We start from the raw sequence: 11622 nt of genomic DNA, 5'->3' as shown, positions 1-11622 counted from the left end.
ACCGTAATGGCGTTAGTGTGTGACTTTCAATGTGCATGTTTTACTTGAATCGTTGTTGTGAAGCAAAAGCAGGTTAACGTAACGGTGCGCACTGTTCTGCGGAATAGTTGTTTTAAAACAAACAAACTAAAAAAGAACCCCATATGGATAGATATACACTATTACTAATAGATATATATACATATAATATATTGTATTTTTCCTTAGCCAACCTGAAACAGTTGGTATCGTGAAGCATTCTGAGTTGGTTTAACTTCCTGAAAGGATGCTCTGAGAATGCACGGACACGAGGTGTACAGATAGTATACATAGGTCAGAAGCGTGGACGTGTGTTGAGGCGACGGTGCTGCAAAAAACTCATTCTAGCTTCATTAAATTTGTTAGACTCTTCTTCATTTTTACCCTCCTCTCAATCCCTTTTCCTTACTAGTGCTAATTTCTTCCTTCTATCCCTGTTGAGATATATGAAAAGAACCGATTCTATAGTTATACAAATTTAGGTGAAATACGTAGCAAAAGTGAAAGTAACAGAGAGGCAAATCTAGAGAAAAAGAGAAAGAAAGCAAAACCCAAACACAATACTTCAAGAACAATGTGATGTCTCCGGAATCATAGAGAACCTTCTTTCGGCATGGGCAGGACGTTATGCAGAATATTTCTCTCATTTTTCGTTTAGATAGGACAAAATAATCATCTAGCAGGGAAGGTAAGGGTTTTGACAATTACTGGCCCGTAAATAAGCAAATAGGTGGCAAAGCAATGGCAACCTGTACTGAAGCCGTACATATGGCGGGAGACGAATCACAGCAAAACCCCTTGCGAGAGGACCTCTTTGGCAGGCGTTAGAGTTTAACGTTAGTTCTGTGTAAAGCCCGCGGTGAGATTTGGCGCCGCGGCAAATGTATGAACGGTTACTTAAATGATGAAAATAAAACAAAAATCCTACATTTACACTAACAAACCAACACGTCAAGCACACAGCAGCTAGTGGAAACCCAGGTGTATGATACAGCTAAACCGATGTCAATGCCATTTGGGCTGGTCCTGGCTGGCTGGTAGGACAGTGAGCCGGCGTGGATGGAATGAGGTGTTTTGCAAAGGTAAACTAAAACATAACACATGCAGAAAACAAGGAGAAAAAAAAAAACAATATAGATTCGGTAACTATTGGACTCGTTTGTGGTATCTTGTTTGTTTTGTTATGATTTTTGTTAACATAAAATGGTGATGTTTGGCGTTCCGATTAGTGATGGGAAAAATGAAGATTTCGTCGGAATCGATTCCGGCTAGCTCCGAAGTTTTCTGGAATCGATTCCAGATAGTAGATTCGGAATCTGTTTCCGGAATCGAATCCGGAACCAATTTCGGAATCGGCTTCGGAACCTACTCCGGAATCGGCTCCGAAATTGGTTCCGGGATCGGCTCCGGAATTAGTTCCGGAATCGGCTCCGGATTCGGAATTGGATCCGGAAACGGTTCCGGAATTGGCGATTGTGATTCCGGAACCGATTCCGGAGACGATTTTGATTCCGGAACCGATTCCGATCCTGGAATCGATTCCGGAATCGATTCCGGAATCGGCTCAGGAATCAACTCCGGAATCGGCTCCGGAATCGACTCCGGAATCGATTCCAGCATCGGAATCGGCTCCAGAATTGAATCTGAACACGGAATCGGAATCGAGTAGGTTCGATTCCGAGCTCCCACCACTAGTTCCGATATGATGACATGCTGGAGTGTTTTAGCACAGGGGCCTCCAAACTTTTCAGCTCGCGGGCCGCATTGCTTCAAAAATAACTATATTGAGGGCCATTTGACGCTTCCTTTAAATGATGAGTGAACGTTTAAATCTCGTTTTTACAACAAAATACTAACGATACTAATACAGTTTCGTGGTACCAAAGCTTGATTTTTGTCTAAGAAAAGTAAAAAATATATTTTTATTTGAATAAGTCATAATAACGTAATACTTATATTAACTCTGGCAAAGTCATCGAGGGCCGCATTATAAGCTCTTGAGGGCCGCATGCGGCCCGCGGGCCGTAGTTTGGAGACCCCTGTTTTAGCAGATGAGTCGCAATACACAGTTTCAGTTCAGTAATATCACGTCTGTCGTCTACATTTGTTTGGTACATTCTACATTTGGTATGGCTAGGCTGCTGACCGTTCTTCAGGTTGCCTTCTCCAATCCTTGTGGGCTCCTATAAACCGATAGGTCTGGGAGACGCTTAAAAACATTAAAATTTGTCCTATTACGATTTCATATCAAAGTCAGATGTTGCGCATTTCAGTATATGGTAAATATACAATTATTAATGGTTATATTTTAGATCCATGACTGCCATTCATCAGGGCAAGTGTGACATCAAATATCTGGTGAATTTCAGTTGCTTCAGAACTTCGCTCTGCCAATCATTTAACCCGTCTGTTCAATAGGCATCTGGATGATGTGATTCCGAAGAGTTGTGCCTGAAAAAATGTAGCAGTAGAGTAGGCACTGAACCGTGTCAAGCAGTTGAACGAAATCGATACCCAATCGGATGGCTCGCTTTCGCTGCAACAAATAAGTGAGGAGAACGAAAAATAGTCTGGAATAGAAAGTACGGTAAAGTATAGAATTGGGATATGCCTTGTATATGAAGATTGTTAAGATTGTTAAGCAGCCAGCCAGGTTCAAAGTCTCTATAAAACTGTAAATTGGTATATAAATGTAGCTCATCGATAGCTTTAAAAATTTGGTACGTGCAGTGCTGCCATCTACATCATGCTAGCGCAACCTGCATGCTGCCTTCTCCAAATCGAGCAGTTGGCTTGAATGGCGCGATATGATGTGTAGTTCATTTTGGATTCAAAAATGGTGTATCGCTATGTGCGGAAGAAGTTCGGATCATCTGGTGCAGTGCTCGGCAACTTTTTCTTACAATTATATATTGTTTAAAAATAATATCGCCTGCTGCTTAGTAAACAATTTCCTTGAATACAGTAAAGCATTACTTTGTGAAATACACTATTGTATGCGGTAGCATTTTGATCCGTATGGTGAAATGGTTTTGCCATGCTCTACAGCCGGGGTCTCCAAACTTTTCCACGCCCCGCGCAAACTCCCCACCCCTTTTACGATCGAGGCTACGGGAGGGGGAACTTTCATTCTCTCCCTTAAACTCGACACAAGTGACGATTATTTATGCTTCGCTAAGTAAAATATCGATGCTCGAAATACAAAACAAAAATACTTCAGATGAATGAAAACCTCCTGTTGCCTTGTTGCAACAGCAAGTCTCAATCGACCACAGTTTTTTTTGCGCCGAATAAGATGAAGAAGAAGTAAGGTTGCTGACAACTGGCCTAGTGAAATGAAAGAGATAGTGTTGAGTATCACATCAATAGACGGAGAGAAAAATAGAGAACTTGAGAAAATGACGGTTGAGCAAATGAAAGTAGCACAACGAGCAGTAAGGATGCGCAGCCAAAGGGGAAAAATGTTGACGAAAAAGTGACCAAATTTGGCGTTTGGCGAATAAGCGTCAACAATTACAGCGTAATCTGGCGCAGCTGCGACCCATCGCTAAGGTGATATTGGTAAAGCGTATACTTTTAATTGATTTACGTTTCTTTTTAGTACTTTATGAACAAAATATCAATTGATATTCATGTTCCGACTCTCTTTATCAGCTAACAAAAGAGGCTTGCCTTTCTGTCATGTAGTATAACTTTACGTCGTTCAAGTTTTGTCAATATTTTTTTCTTTTATGCGGCCACGAGAAATTTTGCTTTTAAAGAGAAAATTCACAAGCTAGTTTTTCAAAGTTGAAATTTTTTTCAACATTTTGTCACTCCCGTGGTCTCGCGCTTAATAGATTTACACAAAAAGCATAAAAGCATGTTCAAAAACAAATTGGTGACGTCACAGATAGAATAAAAAACAACAAGAGTCTACAATAGACTGGAATATAGCTGCTATATAGACTGCAATACAGTTGAAAAATCGAAATGGTTTCAGATTTATGTTTCTAAAGTGTCTTTAAAGATTTTCTTTTTGCGTATATAATTACAGATTTAATAGATCTCCATTGGCTAGGGTATCGGTTCAATTAAAAGATTTTGTTCGTGTCTCTAAAGCTGAAAAAACAGCTCTAAACTTAAATCAGTACAAAAATCCCTGCAACGGTCAAACATATTCCTGCATGAACTCTTGCACCGATTTGTTGCGACGATCGTTTCATTCATAAATGAACGCGCCTGTGTGCGCAAGAGAGCGAAAGTAACGCTCATGCACGAGAGCGAAAGTAACAAAACAAACCGATGTGCCGATCGTGCTGAACATATTCGAAGCTTTACTCCAGTTCCAAATTCCAGCGGGGAAGCAATAACCCGGCAACTGGCGTGAGCAAGTGCGCACGCTGGGAGAAATATAGAAGGATAGCGAGAGAGAGAGAGAGAGAGAGAGAGAGAGAAAGAGAGAGAGAGAGGAAGAGAGAGAGAAAGAGAGGATCGGTTGGTGCAGAACGCAAATGAACAATGCGTCCACTTCGGGAGCGAATATTCTGTCGGGAGCATTTCATTCGAGCAGTCGCAAGTGATCGAGCCAATTGCGCGCACGCTGCCGCTGCTCCGTATCCCGTGACGTGTGATCGTGTCGTTTTCTGATCTTTTGCGGCAGCACGCGTTGTTCGGTGTAACGATTTTATGTGTTTGAAAGCTGATCTTGTGGTTTTATCGCGTCCGAACTATGCTCGGTTTATGTAGTTGAAAGAAAGAGCGTTCGAAGTGTTTTTTTTTCCGGCAAGAATCTGGCATTCAAATTTAGCAGTGATTATTAACCAAGACAGTGAAGATAGTTTTGGAGTGGAAGTGAATTGGTAACAAATTTAGCAAGAATGTCCGCAGTGATTGTTTTTTGCTCGGTGATCGTTAACAGTTATGTGTATTGCAGTAGAGCATGAAATGCTTGATAAAAAATGCAATTGCGATCAAAGTTGCTATATTCCTTTTTAAATAAGGCTGATTAACCAATCGAGCGATCAGAGTTCAAAATAGGACTGACTGTAAGCGCTAGACAAACTCGGTGCCGCATAGGAGCGTCCTCTAGTCCTCTTAAGAGTGTAACTTCAACATCTGAAACGTGTGAAAAATAGTTCTATAAAAACTTGGTGTGACTGTCGGGAGCGGTGAGTCGGAGAGATCGGGAAACTTTTCCTATCCCAATAATTACACCAGCAGTAGGCGAGGGAACGGCATGTCCAACACGTGGCCCCCGGGGCCAACCGGAACCGGAAGGGCCCGGAACCGTGGCGGTGCAGCTCTGCGCATCAATCAATGGGTTGCGGGACGCACGTCTACTCTCAACCGGTCGCTATCAACGGTGAAGCTGCTAGCATTAGTGGCAGCGGTAGCTACCGTCCTCCTATCAACCGGCGTGGACGGAACGACCGTTCCGACGTCCGCCGAGCTCGGCGAGGATGACTACTCCGGCGCCATTCAGGACCTTGAGACGGGTTGCATCAACCGTTGTCCCGATCAGGTAGGTAAACAACTGGTCTGTTTCTCCGGGAGGTGCTGTTTGGTAGTTCACAACCAGGACCAACGATGGTGGTAGAGTGGATTAAGCATTAAACTTCAATTCAAAGCAGTTAGTAGCTAATTAATGCATTATTTGTGCAAGGCTTTCAAATCTTACCCTTTGAAAGATAATCAAAAAATATATATTTTAATTTTGAAGGATGAATTATAGACTTCTATGTTACAATTCTTGGTAAATTAGACATTTTGAGCTACTATATTTGTTCTCAAAAATCACTAGCCAAGACAACGTAAAGATGGCTCTAAATAATTAATGCAACCAAAGTTTAGAAGATGCTACAAACAAGCTAAAAACGTCAAAATTTAAAGCCCAACAATGCTACAAACATGATAATTAATCGAACCATACACACATGTGATGCTGCTTTGTTGTTGATTCTTCGCGCATTTAGCAACCCAACACATTAGCCGTGTGCGTAAATGTTACGGCTGTGTTCTTTTTTCACCAGAGCGGGAGCGCTATTCTTTAGCCCTCTGTCAAAATAATTCATATCAGCAACAACCCCCCCCCCTGCTCCAGTGCTTTCTCTAGCCCATTTTTGCATCGTCTTTTTCCTTGCGGGAAACGATTGCTTTTAATTACGTTCAATTCTATCTATCTTGATTATGCTTTGCTCTGGATGCGAAATCTCAAGGCTATCGGTTCGGTTCTGTGACACGAGAGGCACGGTAGCTTCTTTTTTTTAATAGTTTGCATTATGGCGGGTTCAAATCAAGTCACCCGCATAATGTCATTTAAGTGTTAATGCGAATACAGCTCAAGATTTAACCTGTTAATTTATATAAATAACTAAGCTCACCGATGAAGCTACACTGAGCTAAAAGTGGGTCTAGCAAATAAAATAACTTCCAACACCAAAAAATTCTAGCTGTACAGTGGGGCAGATGATGTGCCACTCCAACGGTAGCAGGTAGTAGGAGTACTAGCATCAAATTGAACACCACTGGTACGGTTGGAAGAAGGGTCGACCGCCGCCGGTACCCATCACCAGAACACCAGGTCTCTGTGGATGCTGCTGTTGCTGCTGGCCTAGCTTAGCGGGCAGCTAATACACTCATAATGGAGGCAAAATTATAATACCAAACCCGCCTCCACGGTCATCCCCACAGTCCCACTTCCCCATTCCCGTGTTGACCTTATCTGTGACAATTTGAGGTGCTGCCGTTTCACTACCGCGCTCGGTTGCGCCGCCGCAATCGGCCAGCGAACAATGATGGAGTCACCTTCCTCCCCTGGGCTCTCGCCCCCCCCACCCCTTCATGCTTCACGCACTCACTCACGCATGCACACCAGCCCGAAAAAGGGAGGGTGTAGAATACGGGATAGAGAGAGGGGAGGCAAGAATTTAACGCTCGCCTACCGGAACCTGGTGCTGACCTGGAAAAATGATTGGTCACCGTGCTCCAGTGCATATGCGACGGTTCGTGCGCCGTATGCTTTTCGTTTTATTTTGTACCGCGCGCGCAAACAATCCCTGACCCATCTTCTGGCAGGGGGTTATAGGGGAGAGTTCTTTCGCACAAAAGACGCACAAACGCGCTGCCAGTATAAACCGGGCACGCACGCACTTGTTGCTTTATGTCGGATCGCAAAATGGCAACTAGAAATCCGCGTGACATATGTTGCGCTAACTTTAGCACAACGGTTTTGGTTTGTTTGGTTAATAGAAGAGTATGCAGTCCGAGAAATACAAAAACTATTTAAACAATGTTATCCCCAAGGCATCGTTTCTTCTTATGTGGCGTAATGACCGTGAGATGATCTAAATCTGCCATAACTACTCATTGGCCTGGATATAAGTGAGTTGATTGGTTTTACCCATATAACCGGGTAAACAGTATTGAGTATCCAGGACATCGATTTAAGATTTGGGCTCGTGACAGACATTCTGTTGATGAAATTCGGTGAACCATCCTCACACGTTTGCGTCGTCTCGAGAAATCCTAAAACAAGCGTTAACAACGTACAACATTTGACGCAACAGTGTACATTGGAATTTTATCACATTGAAGCAGACCAATGTTGGCATCGAATGAAAATGAGTTGACAAAATGGACGCATGTATTAGTAAGTCGTGGAAAATAGTGACCTCGAAATCAAAGGTGTTTAGATCAATAAAAACGTCATTTATTCAACTGAAACACCCTGTAAACCATAACATCTTTTTCGCTATAGATAGCATGTTGGTTGCCAAATCCACCGGAAACAGGATTTGATGGTGAACCCAGAGATATGTGAAAAAAATCCTTTAACTCATAGAATAATCGATTGATTAGGCTTTTTTGAATTTGGTTGAGCCGTAGGCAAGAATCGTTGTTTACATTTAATAAGAGACAAGAGCAAATGGCACAAAACCATGACAATACAAAGACAATGTTGGGTAACTAGAAAGCCGCTCGAGGTAGGTTGACAATTAGTTGTCGTTGACAGAGAGCCCAACATTCCTCTCTGAGTTCAACGCTAAAGTCAATAGGATGTATCACTCAATCATTTTGCTGAACAATATTGTTTCATCAGAATAAATGTTTATACCGTATAGGATCAACTACAACGAAGAAACAGTTTATGTTCCAATGAGTTTGATCCAAGTACATCTTCATAAAATGGTCTGGCGGGCGGCTCAGAGGGCCTTCAAAACCTGGTTTTAGACATGGATTACGTGGATTTTGGCGCAGTTAACTCTTTCCAAACTTGTTGCCTAATTTAGTGGTTGAATTGTAATTGACAGAACGATCAGCGATGAAAATCCAAACGTGCGGATGCAAATGCGTTCCATGCTATTTTCGATGGTTCCCAGCCACATTCGGTTTCGGTTTCTAATTGCGTACCCGCGTGCCCACGGTGTGTCACGCAACGGACGTTACTTACACAGCCAATTGAACGAAAAGAGATTTTCCTTTTTTTTTTTTGGTTCTTTCTTCTTATCTAGAACATGGCGGGTAACGGCTACACGCCCGTTCGGGACAAATAATCGGGCATAGAGATAGACCGAGCGAGAGTGAGAGCTAGATTCATCTTTTTTGATTTGTTTTATTGAAGCGCTTGCCTCCAAAATCGAAATTATTCCCGCTGCCAAGTGTCTCTTGGCCTGGCCCGCGTGAGGCCGTAAGTCTAATCGTCTTCCCTTTAGTGATTAGATAGTGTTTGTTTTAATACGGCCTCCCTGTTGGTACTCGTGGTGCTTTCCACCGTTGCTAATCAGTGAACTACGTTGCAGAGGAGGCCTGAAGGCCGGCGAGAGCCGATGACGATGTGGAGAAGAAGCTACGGGAGGGAAGAGGGATGGTGTTTTGAAAAGTTAAATATATAAAAAACCATCCCATGTAAAAGGTAGCTCAAACACTCTACAAGGTATTCCAGGGATTGGGAAGGGTTCCTTCGCCGGATGAGGTAGAGCATGGCAATGGCGAGAAACTGTTGTGCGCCGTGTACAAACCACTGGTAATACAGACAACGATGTTACTTGTAAAAAAAAAAAACGAAAGTATGCTGCTGTTCCGCAAATATTTCCTCCGACGTAGATGCCATTCAGTAGAAACAGGAATAGGAGGAAGGAAACAAACCCAGACTGTTTTTGTCTGACTGCCGGTGTGGTCGGTACACTGGTAGTATGTTTGCTTCAATGTAGATACTATTTTATTAAGAAAGGCAAAACATTGGACTTCTGCACCTCATGAATTGCAATGCATAAACTTTGAAATATGAAAAATGTTTCAACTTCAAAATGTTGAAAGAGTGTAATGTCTCTCTTTGACACGGACATTGTAGAATGTCTTTTTATTAATCATGTGTCCAAAAATCAAGATGCACCTTGTGCAACTTTCCAAGTTACATCATGTTTGTAAGTATCAGTTTGCAAGAAGTATAGGCCATATTACTTCTTGCAATAGTATTATTCTGGAAGGGATGACAAACAACACAGATAATCTGAATAGCAGACATTTAAATTATGAGTTTTTATAATTGCAATCATTTTCATAACAAGACAAAGATGCATTTGAGCACATTTTCAAGATACAGGGGTTTCCAGGCGTTCTCATAGTTGTAGGACACTTCTTTGACTCTTTCTTATCATATGTAGGATGGAAATTGGACTCTATGGCACCCTTTTGGGACAGGCTCCTAGGACATTCCCATTGCATTTGTCCAACAAGGATGCTATAGAGTCCAATTCCCATTACATTAAGTTCATTTCAAGTAAGAAGGAGCCAACAAAGTGTCCCACAGCTATGAGAACTCCTGGAAATTCCTGTAAAGATTGTAAGAATATACATTATAGCTGGGATCAAAATACTATTTGAAAGCTTTTCCATAGATGCAAATATAAATAGAACAAGATATATCCAGCACCCGAAAAGCCGGTGGCTAGCCGTTTCCCTGTTGTCACGCCTTTTTCTGCTGCTGCTGTTGCTATCTCGAGCGTCCTTTTCGTTGCGTTCCTTTCGTCAAGTGCGCTCAAGAGTGCTGCTTCGGTGCATTTGCCTTTCTAACCGTTCGCCGCACCGGGACGGTTCGTCTACAATCGACAGTGCGCAGCTCACTTTATGACGCGATTTGACACCCTCGCGCGCCGATTAGTGTCGCTGCTTTGGTCTTTGGTACGCTGGCAGGCAGGCTTTCCAAAAGAATGGTTGAGAAGTTTCGGTTACAGTAGAAGGAGTGTCGGCTAGGTTTGAGCACAACGGAAGGTACTGTTGGGATGTTGGGTCATCCGCTCCAGAACCGCAAGAACACATCTTCGAGGGAGCAACGTTACCGTTACCGCAACACTGTTTATTCTCATCCCTTTGCGGGACCGTATTGAATGCAACCTAATTGATCTGCAGGCACTTTAGCACCCTTTTTCGACCAACAGAGGTCCCGTCAGATTTTTATGACAGTTTCCCTATACTTTATGATGCAGCACGGTCACGACTTTTGCTCCTGGAATTTTAGAAAAAAAAAAAGAAAAATCAACACCCCACTGCTACCGATAATGGGTGAACCGTGCCGTCATAAACCGCCAAGGTTTATCAGCCTCTTCTGCGCCCGGACGGCCCAAGACGCAGTACATAATTTTTTGGGCGATTGAAATTGTGACCCCCCCCCCTCCCCGGGGTAGCACGGTTCACCATTTTTGTCGTAAAATGCTGGCAAGCCATAAAACACGAGCTCATTAAATTTAGCGAGAAATGTAGCAATTAACCGAAAACTTTCCCACTGCATAGGAGCTTAGACTTAATTAAATTCCATATGGTTGCAATCTAGCGAAACGGATGGACAACACGGGTGCGACAACACTTGCCCGGAAACACTTGTGTGCCCCCCGGCAGTTCGTGGTCTACGATAACCTATCGTTCCAAAATCAAACTTTCGTTCGTCGTTTACCTCATCCCCGGCTTCCCGGTAGATCGCAGCGCAGCTGCAGCGAAAGAGTAATTCGCTGGTAATACTGACGCAGTCATTGTTCCATTAGTTTTTGTGGCTTTTGATTTGTTTTTATTATTTAGGGGTCGAACGGATGGAACCAGCATCCTCCACCACCAGTACAATTGAAAAAATGATCTTTCATTTCGATTGCGATAGGCGTGAGCGGGGGGGGGGGGGGGGGGGCTGGAAGTATCTCTCTGATTGGCTCGCCGAGTAATTTGCGTACAGTGCCGAATGCAACAGTGGTCGCAACGTTTCGCGTGTCGCGATACTCGTCAATGGCCAATTACTGGACCATATGCAATGGAGGGATTATATACGGTTGAAAAAAAAAAAAATTAAGCGAGCCAGATAGTGAGAGATAGAGACAGTAAGCCGGCACATGAAAAAATGTAAAAATAATAAAACAACTTCAAACGCTGGGATGGAAAATTGTGAGCGCGTTCTAAGCGGCGATGCAAGCGGAATGACACTGCCCGCTGACCATCCTCGCGATGGATAGTTGACCAGCGTGGACCAAAAAACTTTTGTGGGGAACGGGAGGGACAATCTTTTGGATCTTTTTTCATACATTCAGTCTCTTTCACTCTCGCTCTCGCTCTCTTTCTCTCTCTCTCTCTCTCTCTCTCTCT

At 43.0% G+C, this 11622-nt stretch overlaps 1 protein-coding gene across 3 annotated transcripts in view; it reads left to right on the top strand.

Annotated features, from left to right (window-relative positions):
- The first annotated feature begins 4561 nt into the window (after positions 1 to 4561).
- Positions 4562 to 11622, top strand: part of LOC120906050 (protein sevenless) — a 32911-nt gene continuing 25850 nt past the window's right edge. For all 3 annotated transcript variants that reach the window (XM_040317452.1, XM_040317451.1, XM_040317450.1), the window contains exon 1: positions 4562 to 5521. In XM_040317452.1, coding sequence (XP_040173386.1) covers positions 5237 to 5521 — 285 coding nt within the window. In that variant the 5' untranslated portion in view covers positions 4562 to 5236. The remainder of the gene's footprint in view (positions 5522 to 11622) is intronic.

The sequence above is a fragment of the Anopheles arabiensis genome, chromosome X (assembly GCF_016920715.1).
Source record: "Anopheles arabiensis isolate DONGOLA chromosome X, AaraD3, whole genome shotgun sequence".
Classification (NCBI taxonomy): Eukaryota; Metazoa; Arthropoda; class Insecta; order Diptera; family Culicidae; genus Anopheles; species Anopheles arabiensis.
Note: the sequence above shows the minus strand (reverse complement) of the source record. Positions and strands in the feature narration are given on the sequence as shown.